This window comes from Myxocyprinus asiaticus, chromosome 34 (genome assembly GCF_019703515.2).
Source record: "Myxocyprinus asiaticus isolate MX2 ecotype Aquarium Trade chromosome 34, UBuf_Myxa_2, whole genome shotgun sequence".
Classification (NCBI taxonomy): Eukaryota; Metazoa; Chordata; class Actinopteri; order Cypriniformes; family Catostomidae; genus Myxocyprinus; species Myxocyprinus asiaticus.
This window is the reverse complement of record NC_059377.1, coordinates 40,303,527-40,329,878: the sequence shown is the minus strand read 5'-3', so window position 1 is coordinate 40,329,878 and position 26,352 is coordinate 40,303,527. Positions and strand designations below refer to the sequence as shown.

Sequence of the window (26,352 nt, the reverse complement as noted above, 5' to 3'; positions counted from 1 at the left end):
TTCTATAAAGTGTCTATGTCAGCCTTGCCTTTGGATAAAGTGTGTTCAAATATTCGGCAAGCACACAGTGTAGCTCACATTAACAGAAACCCCACAGGAAAACTCCCATGAGGCCGTAGAAATCTGTGCCAAATGTTTGTAACCACTCAAACAAACATAAACAATCAAACAAATTGACAAATGCACAAACAAATCAGTACATCACAGAGGATAAGGTCTAGTTCAGGATTCACAAAATTAAAAAAAAATTAAAAAAAATGCCACTGCAAACATAAACAATGTTGTTTGTTTATTTCCTTCTTATATTACTGCCCTGGCATTGTTTCCCTGTCAACAGTTCACATCTCACGGACGAAGGTTTCTTGATCTTTTTTTAGAGGCGGAGGCGGGTTTGCTACGCTTGCGTGCTGATGCATTATGGGATTTAGTTGCACGTTGGACTGGGACAGGTGCCGGTTTCACAGCTGCAACTTCCTCTGAGTCAGGGGCTTCATCTTCTGGAGAAAAAGACAGAGAGTTGGGGTAATATGTATTACTTTTAATTTAAATGTTCACTTAAAAATGAAAATTCTGTCATCATTTACTCACCCTCATGTTGTTCCAAACCCGTATGACTTTTTTTTTCCATGGAACACAAAGGAGGATGTTTGGCAGAGTGTTCACCTCAGTCATCATGCACTTTCATTGTTTGGGAAAAAGATGCAATGAAAGTGAATGGTCAAGTGAATGGAAAGTGAAAGTCATACGGGTTTGGAACAACATGAGGGTGAATAAAAGACGGCAGAGTTTTTTTTTTTTTTTTTTTTGGTGAACTATCCCTTTAAGTTATCAAGATTCACTGATTGTGTTTGTGTTTTCATGATTTGACATTTACCATCATGGTCTTCCATGCTGGATTTCACTGCATCTAAAGACAAAATAAATAAATACATATGCTTGTTACTCACGGGATATTAAGAGCTGATGGGTAAATCTCACAAAGTGATGTCCACGTCATATTTCACCCAAAAAACAATCGATAAATTTTGCAAACAGATAATTAAGCCTATTTCCATTCTAAATATTTTCTTGAAATGTTTTAATCCATGCACTTAAATAAATAATTCTCATTCTCATTACAGTAATACAAATCATCAATTTAAAACAGCATGCATTAAATTGATTACTAATACATTATAATCTAAACTAATAAACTAATGCTAACATGTATAAATACTTTCAATATAAATGACATATAAATAGTTTTTTTGGAGGATAAGTGTGCTTAACTGTCTTGATCCTAAAACAGGTTTCATTTCCTTTATGCAGACAGAATATTATTTATTTATTTATTATTAAAAATAAAGATAATTCTTATTATGATTATTATTATAAACAAGAATACTAATATTAATTATATAATAATAATAATAATAATAATAATATAATGTTTTTCTATAAATTATATATAAAATATAGTAATTATATATATATATATATATACAGTATATACTGTATAATTATTTTTTCCTATTAGTTTATGGGGTGATATATCAGTCGACATGTTCTTGACAGATTTCGTGAGATGCAATATATTAGCTTCCCTGACAAAGCATCATTTTCAGACTAAATTGATAACTGAAATATAACAAATAATGAGAAAACACTCACCTGCTTTGGGCACGTCATTTACTTGAGGTGCTGAGAAGAAAAGAGAAATTTTAATGTCAACTTGGTCCATTCAACCTGTTATCTAGTTTGGGATTATTGAATTAATATAATTTATGATCCCATTAATCTGATACTCACCACTATTTCCTGCCTCAGCACTGGTGCTGCTTGCATCTAAATGGCATCATAAGACATTTTGATGTTTAAAAGTTGGTCCATGTTTTGTTTACTCAAAATTGAAGTGCATCACATTTTTTTTTTTTTTTTAATCAAACAAGACATTGTTCTATTTCATACCTGCAGTTGCTCCATTATAATACAGCTCTTCTGTACCCATAAGAAAGAGAAATCTCAAATGAAATAACTTTAATATCTAATTTGTTTCCCCTAGACAGTAATGAGATTTAATGGAGAGTAAATGGAGACATATACTTTAGTCTCCTGCTTCTCACATTTTTCTCCTGAGAAAAAGACATCAATAATCTCACAAATGGTTCCTCTAAAGTTTAAGAAGAGATCTCAAAAATGTCTCAAACTGTGTTCAGATTTGCCAATATACTAAAGATTTCAATATGAACTCCAAAAATTCTTCCAAAACCAAATTTTCAGAGCTATACTAGTATCCACTTTAATGTTTTAGCTCTATGCTCTTACTGAATGTTGTCTCCTTTGAGTCTACTGTTATTTCTCCTAAGAAATGTTAAGATAAACCTTTGAGACAAAGATGATAATTAAATGAAATTACGTTCGCTGAGCTAAGGATGTGTAATAAATCTTTCCTCTGGGTGGGTCAAGAAAATTAGAGCTGTATCTTTAAATGTTCATGTTTGTTTAGTCACCACTAGATGACAGACTTGTAAAGACTTGGGAAAATATCTGGAAAAGAAAACTTTACCTAAAATCAAAGTTTTGGATTGGAACTTAGATTCAGTGATGAACACATGTTCTTATCAACATTTTTATCTGTATAGTTTTTTTTTTTGATTTGCTATTTGGTTCTTTGGAGGATAATAAAGTGCTTGATGTTTTATTATAGGTTCTTCAGATCAGTGTATTAGTGTCTGGATTCTTTAAAGCACCAGTACAAAGATTGTTTTCCAAAGAACTTGAGAATAAAATGCTCCATGTGGAACTTATAAAGGTTCTCCTATGAGATTAGATTGTAAAAACCCTTTTTGGTTCTGACTGAAACGTAAGTTTATAAGATTGAAGTGCCGAAATTGAATATTTTAAGCTTGCATAGAAGTATCTCGTTTATCCCTGAGGGCTTCTGTCAAACTAGCCTAACCCATAATGCATTGTTTCTTTGTAAACAAACAATCTTTTTATTTTATTCATGAGAACGTTGGTCAGTGTTGAACACAATCAAAGGGTATAAAAGTACCAAACAGCCTCTCACTAGCTTTTCTGACATGTAAGGGAGTGTTAACTCACCATTGGGTAGGTTGGGCGAGACCAAGTTCATGCTTTCTGTGAATACAAACAGAAAACACTGGAGTGAGAGCCAATCCAGGTGACATACTACAGGCTGCGTCTCAGGAGCACAGAGACTGTGAACACTCACCTGTCGGGGCCTCGTCCGAGGTTGAATCGAGATCTGTGGATCATAGGAAGAATTTGTAGTAAAACGCATATTTTTATTTTGTACATTACAATACCTGCAAAGTATATGCAACAATTTTACATGGAACATGTTTTAATGTTGTAGATATAGATGTGTACCTGTGGCAAACATGGCTTGGGCCCCCTCATCCACTAAAACAAGACACAAACAGGAAACATTCAATCAAACCAATTTGTTTTTCGGTTTTTAAGGAATATATACATATTGGACACACTTTTTTGATGTACAGTATACATATTTTTAGCCACAATAAATTGTATATATGCTATATATACTTGCATATTTATATAATGTATACTCTCTATATATATATGTATATATATATATATTCACAAAATATATACTGCAGTATATACTACTGTACTGTACTGTACTAAACATGTATTTACTCTACTATACATACTGTGTAAATAACCAGATCATTTGTTATTGTCAAAAATAAAAAATACATATTTTTTCATGCAAATGTACCTGCTTCAAGGTCGCCTTCAACCAATACCAGAGCCAATGAGCAGAGGATGAGAATGTTCCTATGACAAAATAACCACATTTAATAATAACACCAACAACCACAACAAAGATAATTTGCTGACACAACGTGACATCCAAAGCAAGTAAAAATTGATGGCATGGACTGTTTTGCATAGTTCCCATTAATGGTGAAAGTTAATTTTTCACCATTAATAGGAAATTTGCATGCGCTGTAATTGAAGTTAAATCTGAACATGATTCACCTACAGTTATGATAGCTGACAGCTTTGGAAACCAAACTAAGAAACAAATTCCTGAATTATTATTCCCCCCTGTTTATAACTCTGAATATACGTATCTGACCCGCTCCAACATTTTGACTTACTTTCACCCAGAAACACAATTTAAGTTTTATGCACTAAAGTAAAAATGAAAGCATTTAAATGATTATATCTCAGAAAAAGTTTGGACTAGAAATATAATAATTTGACTACAAAAGCTGACACGTTTTTGTACTGTAGTGCATAAAACTCAAACACCAGGTCACATAACGAATTTTGAACGAAAACATTTAGAAAAATCACATTTCATTTTCAGCTCTAGAACTCCAGAACTTTGTTTTCATATAAGGATGGCAAACTGCACACTACAGCAATTAAATTGATCAGTGTTTAAATATTTAAAAATAAACATTGTATCAGATGGAATGAGGTTTGCCTCTCTTTAAAGATATGAATAGATTTTCTACATATGCCTTACGTGATAAAATAAAGTACGATATTATCTATGATGTCATAATCGAACTCAACCCGAGCTCATTCTTATAAATGCTATGATGCAACACAATTATAAATCCACAGTTATCACAATGTGTTTTTGTGATCAGAAGGAAGCAAAAGCTGTGAAAACTTTTTTGTGATATTTTTATCACAATATGTGTTGCATTTTGACGCTATAGTCCTGTTAGACAGATGTTGTTGAAATGTTGTCAGTGTCTTACCTGGTCAGCATGGCTGGAGGTCAGATACAGGCTCCTGTAGTGTACAGTACACAAGTCTTAAGTATTGCACTTGAGCTGGTCCTGTGGCGACACTAGCCGTCAAGGCTTTTATACCTCTTCAAAGGCCATTGAGAATGTGGAAGGGGAGGTTCTCTTATTGTGAAAGAAAAGATGAGGAAAAAACTGCGTCATCTTGGATTACATTAATTGCATGTCTTAATGTAAGGATTCATATGTCTCCCTCCCTTGTACATTCCCACTAAAAGATTCTTTATCGCCTCCATTAAAGGGGAAATCTTTACCTCACAGTAAACCTTTTGTTACCTGCTTTATGTTTAACACTTTAATGTCCCCCCACGTAACAAATATGTCCCCAAATATTTCTCTCCCTCTCTCTGAAACGGTTTCAGGTCTGTGGAAATTTCAGTCTTTACGCTACAGTGGCGTAGGTAGAACGTGATATCGGTGCCAAGTACAAAGTCATTGTTGCCTCCTGTGAGCTGATTGATGGTTATGATGACGGCAGAACGACCCGAACTCGCCAATCTGACGGGGTGTGCCCCATGAACCCCTAACAGGTCCGCTGTGGTTTTACTCAATGGAGGGGATTCCCTGGGTCACCAAGGGCAGTAATTGGAGAGAAATGCAAACCTAATAGCTCTGAAAAGCAATAGCAACCTGGCATGGCTTAAATAGAATTTTTCCTCTTTAAAAGGTTGGTGTTGGGGAAATGGCGCTTGTTTTTTTGGCCTCTTGTTGTCAAGATGCCAGCGATACGGTTGCCCGCCACGGATGGAGGTGTTAGAGCTCACTGCTGCGGGAGAAACTCTGAAAACTCTGCTGATCCGTGTTCAGGAAATTCCATTTTTTTCCTACCGTTCCTTGAGATTAATTTTGAGTCTTGTAAACAGTCTCAGGTAACATCTTGGGCCACATGGATGACCTGTTGTTTTTTGGTACAGTGAGTAACAGAAATGTTTCCAGAAGGTTGGGAATCTACCCCAAAAGGTTGGGAATTTACCCTAAGGTCAGGTTTAGACTTGGAAAGAGTGGAAGGGGATTTGAGACATATGATGTAACAAAGGACTGCTGTGATTCATGCTGATGAACAGCTCCTCTATACGTTCACTGATATACAGTGGGGCCCAAGAGTGTAAGACCGTAAACTTTTTCATGTCAACTGCAAATAAACAGCAACTTTTAGGATTTCCAAAAAAATTCAGAAGTTCTGATGTAAAATGAAGAAAAAACATTTAAAGCAATATTCCGAGCTCATTACAAGTTAAGCTAAAAAAAAAGAAATAAGCAAAATTCAAGATTACAGTGAGGCACTTACAATTGAAGTGAATGGGGCCAATTTTTGGAGGGTTTAATGGCAGAAATGTGAAGCTTATGATTTTATAAAAGCACTTACATTCATTATTTTGTTCAAACTTGATAGTATTAGAGCTGTAAAGTTGCTTAAATTGTTTTTACAGCTGTTTTAGTGTATTAGGGTTTACGGCGTTATGTCATCATGGCAACAAAGTTGCAAATTGGGATATAACTTTACACAGAAAAGGTTATTAATGATTTTATCACACTAAAATCATGTTAACACGCTTATTCTTCATGTCTTGCATCTACGTATACTTCTAAAACAGTAAGTATTTTAATGTTTACACATTGGCCACATTTAATTCCATTTTAAGTGCCTCACTATAACGCAGATTGCTTTTTTTAAATAAACGAGGGTCGAAATTAATTTTTGTGATAGTCAGCATAATGCCACAAAGGTGTCGGTTGAGCCTAACTTTTATTGAACCCGGAATTTCCATTAACATTTTACTCAATTTCTTGGTCACCAATCAAATGTAGGCCAATTTGTCACATTGACTATGTTAAGAAGATAGTTCACCCAAAAATTTAATTCTGTCATCCTTACTTTCATGTCAGTCCAAACCCATATGACTGCTTTTCTTTCTCTGTGGAACACAAAAAGAGATGTTGCAGAATTATATAAAGTGACAGCCTCTGTCACTATTCACTTCCACCTCACCCTTTTTTCCCCCATACAATGAAAGTAAATGGTGACTGAGACTTTACATTCTTTTGCGTTCCATGGAAAAAGAAAGTCATACAAGTTTGGAACAATATGAGCATGCAAATTCTCATTTTTGACTGAACTAACCCTTTAACTCTTGCATCCATTGAAGCACACAAGACGCCCTTTGGAACATTCTCAAATCATGCTGGAATAACATGCATCATCAGGTTTTACACATGTCCATGACAACAGCTCAGTTCTGCAGGGCCCACTTTTCAAGATACATCAACAAATGTTTCCAGACTCTCAAAACTATTCCAAAACATGGAATAGGGACGCTCTGCCACAAGCACATATCTCAGCAAAGCACGTTAGGAGGAGGCGAAAATTCCAAACGCAAGGGTCCGGACATGGCTGATTTCACAAACTCATGAAGCTAAGACAAAATCCCTTGTACATCCCAAACAGAGACTCATCCGTCCATGGACATTCGATCTGTTGGCTATTTTTCCTTTTTATCAGACGGAACTACTGCCAATGGAAATGAATGGGCCGTCTCTAGGCAAGACAGGAAGTCTACCCATCTGGGTTTTACCTTTCCCGCTTTTCTATGGGTGCCTGTGGTAAAATAGAACGGGCCGCTCTGGAGCAGAACAGGGGTTAGAGTTTTGATAATGGGAGAAAGTGGTCCTGTGTAATAGAGTTACATTTGACATGTCCTCCACTCTGGTATTTAGAACCAGGATTGCCTTCTATCAAAGGAGTCCTCTGTATGCACGCTAAAAGGATTTTTCTCTTTAAAAGCGTAAATGGATAATTAACCGTTGAGGATCCCTCACTGGGCCACATTATGGACGCTTAGCTGTCTTTTCAAGAAACACACACGTTAGGGAAGTCTTTGAAAGCTGGTAAGGTCAGATTTACATGTGTATGTGAAAAAGGCCCAAGGGCACACGGGACCACTGGATTTTCCTTTTTAACATGGAGGCCGAAAGGAAATTGCTGGAACAGTACAGAATGTACTCTCATTCCTGATGAAAAAAAAACGCTCCACGGCACTTTACATTAGGGAGCACAACATCGCTCGTGTTACAAGACTATCAGGACTAGTTTGAACTTAGAAACCTCAATATTTAGGAATCAAAGCCATCAACAAGGTTAAAATTAAATGTAAAGTGTGTCAATGTTTCCATGTTTAAATATGATCTCATATCCCAGTTTAATATGTAGATAATGTATGTTAACTAATTAAGTATTTTGTAATAAATCAGATAAATATCAAGCAAATATGAATACTGAAACATGGTTTGTGCATTTGGTTGGTGACCAGTGATGACCTTTTACTCTCTGTCAACTGGGTAAATGAACTGTCATAATTTTGAGGCACTTTCCATCGTCTTCTATCATCATGAAAAATTACACTCTTTAACGGGCACATACCAGACAGGATTTATTCAGGAGCTGATGGGATTGAATAGCTTTTTAATATAGACAGAGTATCACATGAGGCCTGTTTGATGCACCTCGGAGTGGGGAGAATAATCTATGGACAATTACTCAGCATGCTATCAAGTAGTTTGCGGTAGGTTTAATTTCACAGGTATTAAAATACAAAGCTATCCTGGTTAATATTTCAGAGGTGCCCTAAATCAAATCACATAATTGTCTGGTTCAGACAACACAAGCTTGACTTTTCTGAAAGTAAGTATATGTTTTCTTTTTTGGAGGTTATAACAGACTTATAAAGTAGACAATAATAATACATGGAACAATTATTCATTTAATAATACAATATTTAAGCAGTTTATATAAACGTGCTATGAATCAGATTCATGCAAAACACCACACAAGATATTTTTTCCCATCAAATTTAGAGATTCAGTGTGTTTTCATCTAGATGAAGTCGAGTCCAATTTCAGAATCAATTAAGATTCTTCCATCAGTTGCCCATTGAGTTCAAGCCCACATTAGGTTGGATTACAAATGGTTAAATATGTGCAAATGAGTTGCCTGTCATCAGGTACTGTAAATTGGCCCATAACGTCAGTTTTCTTGACAGTTATCCATTAAGTTGTCAGAAAGGCATTCATAGCCTGCTAATATTCCCCTATGTGCCCCACTTCAAGAATGTAATTATGTAGATCTGGAGATGATGATACCAAAGACAGTTTATCTATCTGTCTGTCTGTCTGTCTGTCTGTCTGTCTATCTATCTATCTATCTATCCAAACATCCATCCAACCAACCATCCATCCATCCATCATCCATCCATCCATCCATCCATCCATACATACATCCATACATACATCCAACTATCCGTCCATACATCCAACTATCCGTCCATACATCCATCCATCCATCCATCCATCCATCCATACATACATCCATACATCCAACTATCCGTCCATACATCCATCCATCCATCCGTCCATCCATCCATCCATCCATCCATCATCCATCCATCCATACATCCATCCATCCATCCATCCATACATACATCCAACTATCCGTCCATCCGTCCGTCCATCCATCCATCCATCCATCCATCCATACATACATCCAACTATCCGTCCATACATCCAACTATCCGTCCATCCGTCCGTCCGTTCATCCATCCATCCATCATCCATCCATCCATCCATCCATATATATATATATAAATATATATATATATATATATATATATATATATATATATAAATATATATATTGCTAGCCACTATAGAAATGTATATATGTATATAGAAACTTTTCTATGACTTATTAATATTTTATTCATTTCTATGTGATTTTAAAATTAAAAATGTATTAACATTTTTAGCATTATTTTTATTAATATTATTTACATGTATTCAATATTACTAATATTTGGTTTATAAATCTAATTATAGTGAGATTTACATAACATGAACAATAAGAGACAAAAGGGGTAGCCTAATCTTTTTTTTAACTGAATCTTTTTCTCAAACTTTTCTGAACTTTTTTTTTTTTTAATGTTTCACAAGAGGTGTTTTGATAACTTTATTTTGCGAAAGAGCACAAAGGGAGTCATAAAACTATCTTAAATCTATGCAAAAGATTGTAAATATTTGAAAAGGGTCGATAAAGGGATATGAGGGATATGTGAAAAGGGTCCTTATCCAGTGTTGCTGGCGGGTTCTGCAGAGTGGAAGGGCTGGACTATAGATGTTCTCTCAGCGCGCGACAGGAACATGTTGCTTGTACGGAGAGTGGGAGGGCTATAAATCAGAGCATCTTTGAGCGGAAGGCAGTGTCACTGTGAGCGCTCCTGCAGGACTGGAGAGGTATCGCGTTTCCTAGCGCTAACTTCACCGCCATATTACCACAGAGCTGAGGTAACACAAACCGCCCTTTATTCTTACAATGTATGCCATTTAACACGAACTTTTACCTACTATGGGGCCTTACAGTGATAAAGTGGATGATAAGGGAGTTCTGTATTGTGTATTTGGTCCCCATTGTGTCTTTTAATAGGTTTAAATCTGTAGATAATAAAATGTTAGCATGCTGTGGCTAACGTGATGATATGCTAGTGATATAAAAGATAAATTCGATGTTTAATGGCTTTAAATTGTGTTTAACATTTTACTGCAGTGTGGAAAACATCAATAAATCCATTCATAAAAAGGGCATTAGCTAAGCTATAAAACGTGGCATTTCAAGGAATTTGACATTTTGAACAAAAATGAATGTTTGAATGCACAATTAATCGAATTAAAATCGCGATATATCCTAGTATTGTCTTTAAACCGCAAAATGCTACGATTCAATTGAATAAATATAAAATCTGCATGTGCTGCGTGCTTCAAAATGAATGAAAACACAATGCAACTTAATGTTTATGGTAATAATAATAATAATAATAATAGTAATAATTAGCAGTATCCCACATCTTTTAATTCATTCATTTGATGAGATGCCATTTTGATAATAAAATGTAATTAAACTGTCAAATATGGAATTCAGAAAAAAATAACCACAATATAGATGACATCTCCTGTGTTTTTTGCTTATCCCTTGTCAATTTAAAAAAAGTTACTCAGAGGTCCTAATAATGTTATATATTAATATTATTTTCAACTTTCACTGAGTTTTTTTTTTTTTTTTAACCAACATCAGTCCTGATCATAACTACCAAATATCCATTCATTTTCAGGAGTTTAACCCTTTAAATGACAGTTTGTTTACATAATGCCACTGTTGTTTTCTACACACACACACACACACACACACACACACACACACTTCTCAATACACACATACAAAACACACTTTGACATCCATACCAACACACACACACACAATTTTAGCTGCATCATTTATTTAACTGACCTGCAGTGCTCTATAATACAGCAAACAGAAAATAGGGAAAAAGCATGTATTTGCTCCATAGGCCAAACATAAGAAAAATGTAAATTTTGAAGCCAGGGCTCCAGAATGAAAGCATTATATCATAGAATTCATGATTTTATGCTTTAATATCTCTGGGATCAAATATTGCAGTTTTAATGTGTTTCAATGGGGACATTTTTGTCCTGAAGGTCTTGAGTGTAACTATTTTGAGTGCACAGAGTATTATAGATGTATTATAGGAACTGAGGTTGAAATATCAAAATTCCCCCCAAAATACACACCCTTGGCAAAATGTATGCTGTTGGCATTAACACCGCCAAAATGATGGAAAAAACAAAAATGAGATACAAAAATGTCCCGAAGGTCACACAAGGGTTAAGTATTTGCACCCCGTGGCCACATAAAATGTCCAGGAAATGTCCTTGAAAGTTGTGCCTTGAAAAGAGTGGGAACCCTGAGTGACAAGTGGCTGAAAAATACTATAATAAATGTATTCATCATATTTAATTGCAGGAACTTTGATGAAATTTTATGTGGAATTTGAGCAACAACATATTTTGCTTCACAAGGACTGACGTCACCCTTAGTGCTGATCACTAGTTATCCGTAGTTCATTCAGGAAAATATTACATCCTGATGTGGTCATGATATTGCATTTAGATGGGGCAGACACTGTCTGTCCGTCCAATAATGTAGTTATAATAATAATAAAGTATCATTAATAATTACATTATATTTAAGCAGTATCTCACAAGCTAAAGTGTTGTTGTACAGAATAACATTGGTGAAAATCTGTTTATGTCCTGTAGAGTGCTCCATATATATTCCACTAAAGTATGTTTTATAATAGCCTGGATCAAAATTGTGTCCCTCTGACTCTCGACTGTTGCATGCCGGTCAGTCCGTGCCACTCCAAGCAGGCGTTCCGGGCCGAGTAAATTGTAAGCAGTCGCTGGATTCGCATTAGAGTGAGAGAAACTTTAAGTAAAAGCGCTTCACGTGCGCTGTAAGTAAATGTCATATTCACCGTGCACTGTTTGAGTAAATGCGATCGCTAATGTGCAAATACCGTCTGTGGTTGCTGGACTACTGTGTGCACTGTTCTTATTTTCTTCTTCCTAATGTATTACAATTTCTTTATGTGCAAACAGTCACTAAAATGGAAAGACTAAACAGAAATCAGGAGAAACTGCTAGCTACCATCTAAAACACACAATGTTTTTAGATGTTTTTTATTTGTACAAAGTTAAAGTTTTGTGGGAAAGTTTGAGTAAATATAGTGCTAAAAAGTTAAAATTTTTAGTTAATTTATGTATGTTATTTATTATATTAAGTTGTGTAATCAGCATTATAATGATCTATCGGCCACCCTGCTCTCTGGATATCAGCATTGACCATTAAAACCTGTTTGACCTCTACTTAAAACATATTGTTTATGTACTTCAAATTAGGGCTGAAACGATTAGTCGACGTTATCAACAACATCGACAATAAAAAAAAAAAAAAAAACATTGCCGACAAATTTTCGTTGTCGAATATTCGTTTGATGTCATTTAACGTAACATGAGATCACATTAAACTCTAATGATGACGAAGAGCAGCACTGCAGTTCTGACTGAGGAGAGGAAGAAAACAGCTCACAGTCCAGATGAACTCATACAGAATGAAAATACAAACAGAACAGAAAGGTGTGTGAGGGTATACTTCGCCCCATTATACACTGAAACAAAATACGTTTTTAATTTGTTTTTGTTTTGGCTTGTTTTCCAATATAAATATCTAAAACTCCTTTAAAACATCGTACATTTACTTTAACAGCTATACTACAGAAGAAAAAATAATCTGAGAATGTTGAATATAATATTAAAAATACAAATATTAAAAAATATCTAAAAATCCTTTAAATAAAGATGCATTCATCTGAGAAGCAGCATAAAAGATATTTAGACTTGTTTTTAGAGAATAGATTTTGAATAGAAGTATATTTTGTCTTTACTGCACTCGCAGAAGTATAACCAAGTGAAACAATACACTTATATTCAAAATACACTTATATTGAAGATACATTCTCTTAAAGCAAGTCTAAATATCTCATGTTACTTCTCAAGTAACTGTATCTTGTTTTAAAGACCATTTTAAATGGAAAACAAGACAAAAACTTGATAACAATAGGATTTTTTATTTTTTTTGCAGTGAATTTATTTATTGAATTAAACTTAATAAAAAGTATTTTTTTCCCTTTAATTCAGTGAATGTTATTTAGAGGTATTTTTAAAAGATGATTTTGTCCTCATTGTTAGCAAGCATGTTTTATACAACCTTTTAAGTCGGGGCACAAGCTGAATAATCGGTTAAGAGCTAATGATTAATCGTTGCAATAATCGCCGAATAATCGTTAGATTAATCGATTATCAAAATAATCGTTAGTTGCAGCCCTACTTCTGATCAGTACTTTTTAATTTGTTTACGTCATTCGCAATGCTTCATGGGATTGTAGTTCATTCCCTCATTTAAATCCTTAAGTACATGGTCTTCTACCTTGTCTTTTTGTCCAATTTTCAAAGAAGTTTTTACTTCTAATCAAAGTTTGTAATGTTGTGAGTCACCTCGTAGATGGGTTCATCACATGAAATCCCTATGGAAAAAAGAATGTGAAAAATACTTCCGAAGCCAAAGTGTGTGGGCACTGTTGCACTCTGCATTCTTTGAAACCCTATTTGACACATTGTGAAGCTCGTGTTATAAAATTGATTTCAAATATTTGATCCTCATCCATGTCTAGATTAGCTCATGTAATTTTTGTTCTGAGATAAAAGTAATGGCTGCTAGTGAATACAGGCTTTGTGACTTTGAAAGAAACATGTGATATCAGGTTTAGCACTGTGCTCAGCCTATGAGATGACCGTCGGGGAAGGAGTGAATCTCTGGAGTGGCTCAAACCAAAATCTTATGGAGCAAAACAAAATTATTCATTATTGCTGATGGTACATTCATGTGCATGTTAAGCATTATTGGATTCATTAGTGTTCCAGCATCCCTGTTATGTGTCTGCAATGCCCATATATAATTATTATTTGCAGTTTCTATTGGGCCGAATACGTTTTCTTGTAGTCACTTTTGAGGTTTCATAATGAATAGGATGTTGCCTGAGAAGGCATTTGCTTATGTAGGCAGTTAAGCAGCTCACCAGATTTTGGAACAGAGCTAGTAAGTCATGTTATTGAGTAACCGCTCTAATGAATTCAATATGTTTTGTTCATTATTCAAACTAGTAACTTTGGAGAATTTGAGACCCTGAGTCATTTTCTGTTTATTTCTGAACACTAATCTCTACAAGTCTTTCTTTATCTCAATAGCAATGACTCTCTGTGTGTTCTTGATTAATTTTGCTCTACAGATTCAAACTCGGTGTATCATGTAGGCCAGCAGATAAAAGAGGAGAGGTAGGGCTGGATGGTAAATCACTCTGATTGGATTATTCCAACAGGTTAGACCATGGACCCTTGTTGCTCTCTACTGGTTACCCGTCCACCAACCACCTGCCATTCAGTGCTGTTTAGGTATAGGCAGAGTATACAGCAGTGCTTAAAGCTTTTATGAAATGGTAATCAATTAAACTGAAAAGAAATCCTTGAAGACATTGAGAAGATGTGATGCATGATATTGTGTCCAGTCAACAGAAGCTGCACGTTCAAGAACCGAAGTCATGAAAATAATCCGGCTTTCTAGTATTTTTCAAAAATTGATCTGGCTCCGAATAATAACCGGGTCTCAGTTCCCAAACCTTTTTGTGTGTGTCGTTTTGATGTGTATGTGTGTTTGGCCATGTGTTTAGTTTTCGGCCACCCTGAAAGAATCTGCTGGCATCTTCTGGACTGCGGTGGTCAAGTCTTCCTCGGTCGGCTTACACCTAGATTAAAACCTTCCTCCGTCTGGGCAGAGTTTCAGAGCCGTAAGCCAATTTTACAGACAGTCAGGGGTCCGTGTTATCACTTAGGGCCTGTACAGCCAAACATCCCGGGTTTCTTTTCATTCTTTATCAGAGTAAAGTCCACATGCGAATGGGGACCATTTATTGCAGTATAACACTGTTGATGTTATTGATGTGGGTTGTCCTGTTAGCTCTGTCCTGTATTGATTCTTTCTGTGTGTTCACAGCCCTGACAGGAGCAGCCACACGTCCAGATCATGTCCGGCCCTGTCACGAGTCGATCCCGCGTTTATCCAGACGTCAACACACAAAGACCACGAGAGTACTGGGACTATGAATCTCACGTCGTAGAGTGGGGGTGAGTGTAAAGACAGATGTTACAGACAGGTGATGATGATGTAGCTTGAACATGATCTTGATGAAAGATTCAGTGTGACCTGACCTTTTCTGAAACTATTCTGTATTTGGCAGATTTGGCCTAAAACTGGTCAAATATCTCACAAGGAAACCAATTTTCTTCTTTACGTACATTTAAAGATAATGGGCAACTTATTTGTAACTGCTTCGTTTCTTGTCGACAGGAATCAAGATGACTACCAGCTGGTGCGGAAGCTCGGCAGAGGAAAGTACAGTGAAGTATTCGAAGCCATCAATATTACAAACAACGAGAAAGTAGTCGTCAAAATACTCAAGGTGAGGAGTGTTGGTTTTCCAGACACTTTTTTTTTTTCCTTTTTATTTTTTTTTTCAGAGATCTGACCAGCCCCTCGGTTAAGTCAGATTGGGTTCAGTGGCTGTTTACTGAAACACAAGCCTCCTAATGCATGACAGAGAAGACCCTTGGCTTCATGTCCTCCAGGTTCTTATTTTCCAAGTCATTGATGAGAACGTCTTCTGAGATAAGCTTGTTTACGTAATGGACGGCAGCGTGAACAATATCGAAACCAGAACCTGTTGGCGGGTGTTCAGATGCACAGGCGCCTGACGAATTCTTTCCCTCCTCTTAACCAGAGAAAGCTCTAGATTCTTGCGATAACACGTGACTAGCTGAGAGCTTCTTTTCGAGCTAAGTGATAAATACTTTTGAAGATTAGCGCTGCTGTCCTGTAATGTAGCCAGCTGTGGATAATGAACTTCCTTTACTAGAGACACCACGGATGAAGTTTTGCAGATTAGGTCTAGACACTGTCAGATCAGATAGCCTCTGTCAGTTGGGTCGTGTAATTGTTTCAGGATTTTTTGAAAATGGAAATCAGTCTGCATTTATTTCAACTTTTTTAAAATTGTGTTTAATAGTGGAATTCCTGGTGAAGAACTACACTACCCATGATACCGAGGGGAAAAATCCACCAGTTTACGCAACCAAGTCGGACTCCCTACACTCAAGACTACTTATGTATTTGTGTTTATCTGAATATTTTGCACAACTTTAAATATATTGATTCCATACATTAACTTTAAATCAATAGTTTTATTTTTTGTTAATGTTTTGATAGTGTCACAGTTGAGGGCAATGGCTTACTTATAGTTGACTCTTCAACATTAAGCTCTGAAGGGAGAAATCATTTTACGCACTTTTTTTTTGTTTGTTTTTTTTCTCCCAATTTGGAATGCCCATATCCCAATGTGCTTTTAAGTCCTTGTGGTCACGTAGTGATTCGCCTCAATCCGGGTGGACGAATCTCAGTTGCCTCCGCGTCTGAGACCGTCAGCCCGTGCATCTTATCAAGTGGCTTGTTGAGTGCATTGCCACAGCGCGTGTGGAGGCTTCACGCCATCCACCGTGGCATCCACGCTCAACTCACCATGCGCCCCACCGAGAACGAACCACATTATAGCAGCCACGAGGTGGTTACCCCATGTGACTCTACCCTCCCTAGCAACCGGGCCAATTTGGTTGCTTAGAACACCTGGCAGGAGTCACTCAGCACGCCCTGGTATTCGAACTAGCGAACTCCAGGGGTGATAGCCAGCGTCTTTTACCACTGAGCTACCCAAGCCCCCACGCACATCAATTTCAGTGTTGCTGGTCTTGTGAACTATTTATTAGTGTGTGTTATTCAGAATAATTTTTTTGTTATCTTTCATTAAAATGCAATGGCTTTTTCTAGCTCTGAAACGACTTATGCTGATGTAATCAAGGCCACATTGGTGGGGAAAAATATTATTTGACCAATGATATCATAACCCACTTTTCACAATAAAATCCAGATGGATAAAATCAAATCCCACCATGCATTGCTTACCGTTGAATATTATTTTTGACTCTGAAATGCAGTCAAAATATAGCAGGGAGATTTGAATGCCATTTTATGTTGCCTGTAAATGTTTAATGTAGTTTTTGTCTTTCCCTGTGCAGCCAGTAAAGAAGAAGAAAATCAAGCGGGAAATCAAAATTTTGGAGAATCTGAGAGGCGGACCCAACATCATCACACTTCTAGACATTGTCAAGGATCCTGTGGTCAGTTCTTTGGCTTTCTTTAAAGTTCACATGCTGGCTTTCTTTGTATGCAATGTTATAGGGCCCCAGATAACAGATTTAGATGCTAGCTTGTGTTTTAGTAATCCTAACTATAACAAGACATTTCTGTATGGATTTGTGTTGATTGGCGTCTTTAAGGCCTTTCTCAGACATATCCATTTAGCTTTTCATATTCTGAACAGAAAAACCCCACATGAAATCTGATTTCCACTAGTATGATCTAAGCCAACTTCGTTGGTGGTTTGTAATCTGATTAAAATCTGATTGTTGTAAATGTATCTTAGTCTGAACAGTCAGAACGTATTTTATGTGGGGGTTTTTTTCATCGTTCATTTTGCGATGGGTTGTTACGTCAAGTGTGCAACAAAAAGACTTCATTATACAGGTGGTATGAAATCTGATTGAACAAAAATTCGTACCTAACCGAATTCTTTTGTCTCCTTGTGCAGTCTCGAACTCCAGTTTTGGTTTTTGAACATGTGAACAACACAGACTTCAAGGTAAATCACTTTATTCTACAGCCTCAAATAAAACATAAAATACAAACTGAATAATTTCAGCTCAACTCTCCTCTTTTGTCATGCAGCAATTGTATCAAACGTTATCAGACTACGACATCCGGTTCTACATGTATGAGATCCTAAAGGTAGGCTCTCTGAGTTCCTTCATTTGCAGATATCCTCGTAGGAACTGATGCTATTGTGCTTCACAGTTCTTGTTTTGATCAGTGAACAGTTTTGAGAGTCGTTCATAAATCAGAAATCACTGCTCTTATAGCTGATGTTCAGATATCATGTTGGTTGACTCAACTTCATCATATTGCATGCGTTTATTGTTAATGAGTTGGGTGAGAAGCATGAGTGTTCAGATGGATGGTTTGACTGCAGATGGGTTCATGTGTGTTAATCTGGATCAGGTAAAGCTGCGTCACAACAGGAGAAAGAGCTGACTTCAGTACCTTCACTACTAGCACGTTACACTGGGTTTCCATCTCTCGTGCATGCTTTTTCTTTGTTTCCCCTTTTTTTTTTTTTTTTTTTTTTCTCTCTCTGTATTATGTTGAAGTATGCTCAGATTGCTTTTAGCTCATGCATGTTTCAAATGTACAGGTGGTTTTTTTTTTTTTTTTTTTTTTTTTTTTTTGTCTTGGTCATTTAAAGTAAAAAGCCACTCAAGGCTATGCATTACACTGATTTAACTTCAGTTAAGGCCAAGTAGACCCTCTCCAACTGTGGTAAAGACAATAATGCACGCTAGTAGTTGCAACAGCAATATGATAAAATACATCAATATTATTTAAATACTTTAATTATTATTAATGAGAGCACAAAAGTCTGTTTCCGGAAATAAAAATCCCTTGAATTAGTTTTTATAGACAAATTGATTTTTAACGATAACTTTCAAATCTTTAAAGACAGACCTACTGTGATCTCCAAGGTTATTAATCGATGGTGTATTTGTAATGCTGTTGATTTACTTCTGAGCTGGTTAGTTTGGTTCATGGTTTCTAACTCTTTAATGAAGGATTTTATGAAAAGCCTTTGGAAAATATGAATGGGAAAAATACCTCCAGAACCCAGTTGACTGAAAAAGTGTGTGGGCACTGTTGCCTTCTATAGGGTAAATGATGTGACGCTCATTTCTTTTAGTCCAGATCTATAAAGTTAATAAAAATGTGTAAATGGCATTTTTAATGTATTAATAAGTTACTTGAATGCACCTCTTCTATGATGAACCTGTTTTTAATGAGTTCAAAGGCAAAGTAAAAACTGTCATGTGGTGTAACTGTCTGGAGACAGTAAAGAAATAAAAATCAGTCTCATTTGACATTTTTATAGAAAGGCACACTTTGTTCGGGTCATATAGAGAAACCCTGAGAAAATGTCTTGATATTCTTGATTCAAAAATTCTTCAGATATGTTAACTAATTTTTTACCTTGAAAAATGTTAGTAAAATGTTTAAATTAATAATTAAGTACATTTTAATGTATTCAAGGTGCAAGGAATGTATTAAAATACCTTTTACCTAATGCTTACATCACAAGTCATGACATTTTTGTAGAAAATTCTATAAATGTTAATGCTATAAAAAAAATTGAAACCGACATGGATTCAAAGATTAAATTGATCCATGTGTTTTAAACTAGATTATTAAAATGTCTCATTTTTATAACCTTGGACAACTTTGTCAACGACCCAGAATTAAACATCATCTGCCAAGTAATATTGTTTTTTAGCAACTTGCATCAACTTTGCTCCAGCAACATGGATTGGGACGTCTCACTTTTTTATTTTTTATTATAAGTGTAAAGCAAGTGTTCTGATAAAAAAAAAAAAAGTGTATTTGTAACTTCAAATTCTGAGAACATTTGTCTCTTTCTCACAGGCTTTGGATTATTGTCACAGTATGGGAATCATGCACAGAGATGTGAAGCCACACAACGTAATGATCGACCACGAACACAGAAAGGTACTGCCCGCCCACCGCCACGTGTCATTGGCCACTCTAGCTCACGTCAGCCTTTTAGTTGTGCCGTCTCCCACGGCATCCATCTGATTGGCCAAATAATGACATCAATCAAGAAGCACAGCCCATTTGCTTTAGAAAGAGAAGCTTTGTTTCTTTGAGCTAGATCAAATTTAAGAGTCTACGAATAGTAGATATTTCCTGCGTCAACAGTGATGCAGAAAGGGTGACCACGAGTCATGAAGCATTCTCTATTGTCTGAATTTACACATTTTTCTCTAATTGTGTTTTTTGTCATTTAGCTGCGTCTGATAGACTGGGGTTTAGCAGAGTTTTATCACCCCAGTCAGGAGTACAACGTCAGGGTGGCGTCTCGATACTTCAAAGGACCTGAACTACTGGTGGACTATCAGGTGAGAATGAAAACAAATTGGGTGTAGAATCAACAAAGATTTAAACGCAAAACATACAGGTGGTCTGTTGCCAGTGATTAGGGATGGGAGAATATCGAATTTCAAAATATCACAAACCAATAAATGACTAACCGTATTGAGTTTTTTATTTTTATTTTTTTTATTTATTTTTTTTATAAAGCTTTTTGTATTCATGAATGAATGAACGTTATAACGCTTTTCTGACACTACACTTAAAGCACTTCACCCAGTGAACGGGGGACTCTCCTCAACAAGCAGCAGTGTGCAGCATCCACCTGGATGATGTGACAGCAGCTATAGTGCGCCAGTAAGCTCATCACACACCAGCTATTGGTGGAGAGGAGAGAATAGAGTTATAGAGCCAATTTATGGATGGGGATTATTAGGAGGCTGTTATAGATAAGTGCCAATGGGGGGAATTTAGCCAGGACACCGGGGTTACACCCCTACTCTTTTCAAGAAGTGTCCTGGGATTTTTAATGACCACAGAGAGTCAGGACCTCGGTTTAACGTCTCATCCGAAGGACGGTGCCTTTTTTACAGTTTAGTGTCCCCATCACTATACTGGGGCATTAGGACCCACACAGAGCACAGGGTGAGCACCCCCTGCTGGCCTCCCTAATACCTCTTCCAGCAGCAACCTTAGTTTTCCCCATGAGGTCTCCCATCAAGGTACTGACAAGGCTTAACCCAGCTTGGCTTCAGCGGTCAACCGGTCTTGAGCTACGGGGTGATATGGCTGCTGGCATAACCCATCAAACATCAATAAAGTTGTTTTTCTAAAAAAAAAAATTCTACAGGGTTTTCACAAGGTACTTAAAGTGCTTGAAATTAACTTTTAGAAATGTTTGTACTGGAATACCTGTAAACTCGCCTTGTTGAAAAGTGCTAAAAAGTTATTTAAATGAAAAAGGAACATTTCCTCTATGTAATGTGTGTCCATCAAAGATGAGATCCACGCACTCCACTTTCACTGAATAATGTGTCTTTAAAATATCTATTATAAGTCAGTTGTTGACCAAAAAGTGAAAGGAACATTTGAGAATTGCATTAATGTGCACTCAAGCTGAAACTCCTCTGAGACGCTCTTTGAACTGCCGCCAGCCTTAAAGAGACAGTACTGTCTTAGCGCTAATTATACAAATGTTTGTAAACTCGATGTAAATTGTACATATTATTTCAGTGACAGCTCATACTGTATCATTATTACATATGCAATTTCATGACAGTTTTAATTGATAGAATACATTTTTATATAATGACAAATTATTAAAAAAAAACACTTTCACATACTAATATATATATATATATGTATATATATATATATGTATATGTGAGTGAGTGAGTGAGTGTGTGTGTGTGTGTGTGTGTTTTGTGAGGGGAATATAAATATATAAAGGAAAAATATGTCCCTGAGCAAGGCTAAGGATAGAAATGAGTATAGCTGTCTCTTGCATGTTATAGAAGAGTTTTGATTTATATTTGTCAGGACATGTTCAGTTATATTGCTTGTCCTGCACCTGATCAGCCTGAATATAGCCAACTGTATTAGACGTTTTGTTTGTGATCTTTTCTTATAGTGAAATGTATATGAGAAACTCTTATTTGAACTTGAGCATTTATATTGTGCATTAGAGAACTTTATTCTGATGAGAAATGAGCATTTTGCTCAAACATTTTTCTGAAAAATAAGCACAATTATCTGTCATACTTTGTCATTTTACTTTGTCAGATTATATCGACTCGTAAACCTCATCTTGTACATTGAACCGAATTGTGAGAACCATATCGTCTCACCCCTACCAGTGATGGACTATAACTAACATAAAACCAATTGACTTGTTTGTATAAGAAATTAAGATCATGTCAAAGTATTTTCTTTATTTAATATTTTGCACATACACAAGTTGACTTGCTGGTTTTGTCTCACAGATGTATGACTACAGTTTAGACATGTGGAGCTTAGGCTGCATGTTGGCGAGTATGATTTTCAGGAAAGAGCCTTTTTTCCACGGACACGACAACTACGATCAGGTGAGTGTGTCTGCCTTCAAGCCATGAAAGATGTACAATTGTGATGTTCAATTCAGTATGATGATTGAGCGAATTGGTCTGAAACAAAATGATATTTCAAAAGCCCTATCCAGAAATTGCAAATGACTGAGGAAATAATGGAAATTCATTTGGTCAAAAAGTGTGGGAAAATGTTCTTTCTCTCAGTCTTTCAGTTAAGTTGGTTTGCTCTGTGTACTTGCTGATGTGTGTTGGCTGCTTCCCCCTGCTGTTTCTAATCAGTACTGTCTCTCTTCCCAGCTCGTACGGATTGCCAAAGTCCTGGGCACAGAGGACCTCTATGACTACATCGACAAATACAACATTGAGCTCGATCCACGGTTCAACGACATTTTGGGAAGGTGCGCGGTGTCCGTTTGTGTTTGTATGTTATAGTGTTGCCACATTTTTGTGATTGGGACTGATACGTGTTTGTTTGTACTCTTTATCTAGACATTCCCGGAAAAGGTGGGAACGGTTTGTGCACAGCGAGAACCAGCACCTGGTCAGTACCGAAGCGCTTGATTTCCTGGACAAACTGTTGCGCTATGATCATCAAGCTCGCCTCACCGCCCGGGAGGCCATGGAGCACCCTTACTTCTGTGAGTGTCTCAGTACCAGTGTTTCAGCCTCTGCTGACATAGAAATGAGTGTATGTTTTATTTTTTTATGCCATTTATTATGAAAATATTAAATGCACAGTAGAAATAGGATTGAATTATTTAATGATATAATGGGGAATGTACATGTCTCTTGACAGATCCCATAGTGAAGGACCAGGCGAGGATGGGCTCCACTTCAGGACTGTCCACTGGCTCCACTCCAGTCAGCACGTCTAGTATGATTACAGGTGAATCATAACAGGTGCCCCATCTCTGTCCATCTCTCCATTTCTTCATCTCTGAGCTCTGTTTTACCTCACATACCCATTTCCTCATTTTAATTATTCCGGTTCTGATTCTAAACGATTTTGGTTCCTTAACGGTTCCATTTACAATTCTTTTAGTACTTGTGAGGAAGAAATATTTATAAGAAATGCTAATCTTATCAGATTTACGGCCCTCAGCCTTTTACCAAATGATGAAATCATTTCCGATTTTAGTAGAGAAGATTCTTGCAAAATGGAATATTTAAGGTATTTGATTTAATCATTCATTTTTTTTAATAAAATACCACTAACTACAACAAAACCAAATGTGTGTCTGTAACTGCACATTGTCATTTCAACAAATCCTCCAGTAATAACTCTGAAGTCTCAAGACCCTTAAAGGTGCTGTAAGCGATTTCAGCCGTTCTGCTTCCACGAGACTGAGCCGTTGGATTAGCCATGCCCCCTCTTTCCAAAACACGCCCTCCAATGATAACAAATTAGCTTTATTGAGACCGACATCGGGCAGAAACGGTTGTTTAAAACAACAGCAGCAAAATAGTGCCCTCAACTGTTATGAACAACATGGCATAAAAATGGCAGTAAGCTTTAATAATTCTCTGCAACTAAAACACTATGAGAACGCGCAAAATGATTGACAGGTCGAAAGCATCATTGTCCGTGGACCGCAGACACATTTTTATTTGCTGTTTACAGAGTCCAGAGCTGTCACAGAGACTAGTGAGATTTCATTAATATCTTTGAGGGAGCAGGATTTTTTTTTTGCATACCTTTCCATGAAATAAATCGCTTGCAGCACCTTTAATTACTCATTACACAGTAACAGTTTTTGTTTCTTTTCGAGTCGGACATGACGAAATGAACGACTTCGGTTCAAAAAATGTTTGATTCACTAAAAAGAACCGGCTGATAAGTTATTTTCAAGAGGTAAATGATACTGAATCGGACTACACTGGTCGCACTGTAGATTCAAAAGAACTGGTTCAAGAGTCATTGTTCAGGAATGAGATGACCCTGGTCACGTTTTATTTTTCACGTTATATATCGAAAAGAACTGGTTCAAGAGTCGTTTGTTCGGGAATCGGACTAAACTGGATGTGCTGCAGATTCAAAAGAACTGGCTTGTAATAGTCATTTGTTCGTAATTCGGACTACACTGGTCGTGCTGTATGTTTTGCACTGTAGATTCAAAGAACTGACTCGCAACAGTCATAAGTTTGGGATTCGGACTACGGTTCTCGTTTCCCAATCCTACTAGTCGCTGCGGTCTTGGTCGCTAGTAGGTGCTCCTGCTGCACAACTGGCCACAGCTATTCAAAATCATATCACATGATATCGGATGTATTGTTTGTAAAAATATGGTTTTATTCTTATTTAACAAAGAATCCGTTTTCTTTCTGCTTAATGAACTTATTTCTTGTGTGTTAGCTCATCCTTTAACAAATTGCATGTGTGCGTTTACTGTTTATTTCACTCATGTTAAATAAGGATTCTGTTTCCCTGTAGGAGGCATCACATCGATGTCCTCCTCTCAGCCGTTGGCCAACTTCGCAGGATCTCCTGTCATCTCCTCTCCCAGCGCCCTTGCCACGCAGGTTCCTGCAGCCACTGGTGCCCAGCCCTAAACAGACTCGCTGTCTGTCTCTCACCTGGGCCACATTTTTATGTTGAGTGTAAACAAATAAAAGAGAGACTAAATTAGGTTTCTTTTTTCCTTTTCTTTTTTTCCATACAATAATTATATATTGAAGCTCGGACACACAGCAGACAGTTATGTTGTCAGTGTCCGGCATTCTTTCCCAATGATGGTGTCTATATAGAAGCCACTACAGTGTAGAAATACAGTAAAATGGATAATAAAATTTATTTTATATGTCCCTAAGTTGGTTTCCGTTTGTTGTTTTGAATAATATCAAGGGCTGTCTTGTTGAATGTCAAATTTATGTACACACACACACACACACACACACTGGTTTTAGTATGTTTCTTTAATAATTTTTTTTTTTTTTTTTAAACATTTAAGTTTTGAGTGTAATTTAATTATGAATATTATTTCTTTAGGGGGGTTTAGGTGTCAGAGTCCTCATGTAAAAATGCTGTTTTGCATTTTTCAAATTTTATCCCAGTATGAATGAGAATGTTCCAGAGAACATGTTGTGTGCTTCAATAGAAGCAGGTAAATCTGACCTTTCATACAAAGGAATTAGCGTGGTCAGAATTGGCACTTTTGATTAGTGAACTAGAGTGAAATCATATTTAATTATTTCAAGTCATAACATCATAAATCTTTATTTTTTTTAAAATGGTAAAACTGTTGATTTCCAGATTAAAAATGTCATTAGATATTTAATCCCAGTTTTTCAGTGTGGACCGAGACTTTTGGACCCTTTCAACACTTTGTTGACCGTAACATTAAAATCCACAGACAATATACAATCTACATGATGAGGTTAGTTGTTTGGATGGATGTTTCATGGTTAGTGACATTCACTGTTAGAAAGACATGAATTACAAGGAATTGATAGTGTACAGCAGTGGTTCTCAACCTTTTTTTGATGAACGCCCCTCTACTTCATTCCCTTACCTCTGACTCCAATGTCTCGTTTTATCCAGAATCTGCACAAATAAGACACAAAAAAAAAAAAAAAAAAAATAAAACCTGCTTGAGCAGCATCCTATTCAACATTATTATTTTTTTAATATTTATTGGATCTTACTCTGTTGAATCGAGTGTCTGGTTATTCACCCAGATCATTAAGACCAATCCAGTCTCTTTAATCCAGTCTCTTTAACTTCAGACATGTGAAAATCCTTATGGAGAAGTATGTGACAAATTTACTGTTTTACAAATAGTGAGAGTTGATGTATTGCAGATAAAGGTTCAGAGCAACAAAATTAATAGTAATGTTTTGAGCCAACATGCCATCAAAATGTACACTAACTTTCTTAATA

At 36.4% G+C, this 26,352-nt stretch overlaps 1 protein-coding gene across 3 annotated transcripts; it reads left to right on the top strand.

Annotated features, from left to right (window-relative positions):
- Positions 1-10,026: 10,026 nt before the first annotated feature.
- On the top strand, positions 10,027-26,058 carry LOC127425545 (casein kinase II subunit alpha-like). 3 transcript variants are annotated; one of them, XM_051671658.1, is made up of 13 exons: positions 10,027-10,127; positions 15,304-15,434; positions 15,658-15,769; positions 17,436-17,537; positions 18,008-18,058; positions 18,145-18,204; positions 19,945-20,028; positions 20,328-20,438; positions 22,392-22,493; positions 22,773-22,873; positions 22,965-23,113; positions 23,272-23,361; positions 24,907-26,058. In XM_051671658.1, exons 2-13 carry the CDS (start codon positions 15,334-15,336, stop codon positions 25,023-25,025), a joined length of 1,182 nt encoding a protein of 393 aa, XP_051527618.1. In that variant the 5' UTR covers positions 10,027-10,127; positions 15,304-15,333; the 3' UTR covers positions 25,026-26,058. The 3 variants fall into 3 exon arrangements, with proteins under 3 accessions (XP_051527618.1, XP_051527621.1, XP_051527619.1); XM_051671661.1 differs by having other exon boundaries at positions 23,272-23,375; XM_051671659.1 differs by lacking the exon at positions 10,027-10,127 and adding an exon at positions 15,073-15,097.
- Positions 26,059-26,352: the final 294 nt, after the last annotated feature.

Coding starts and splice junctions, on each gene's coding strand:
- LOC127425545 (XM_051671658.1), top strand. CDS start 15,334: ATGTCCGGCCCTGTCACGAGTCGATCCCGCGTTTATCCAGACGTCAAC. Junction 15,435..15,657: donor TCTCACGTCGTAGAGTGGGG/GTGAGTGTAAAG, acceptor TCTTGTCGACAG/GAATCAAGATGACTACCAGC. Junction 22,494..22,772: donor GACACGACAACTACGATCAG/GTGAGTGTGTCT, acceptor CTCTCTTCCCAG/CTCGTACGGATTGCCAAAGT.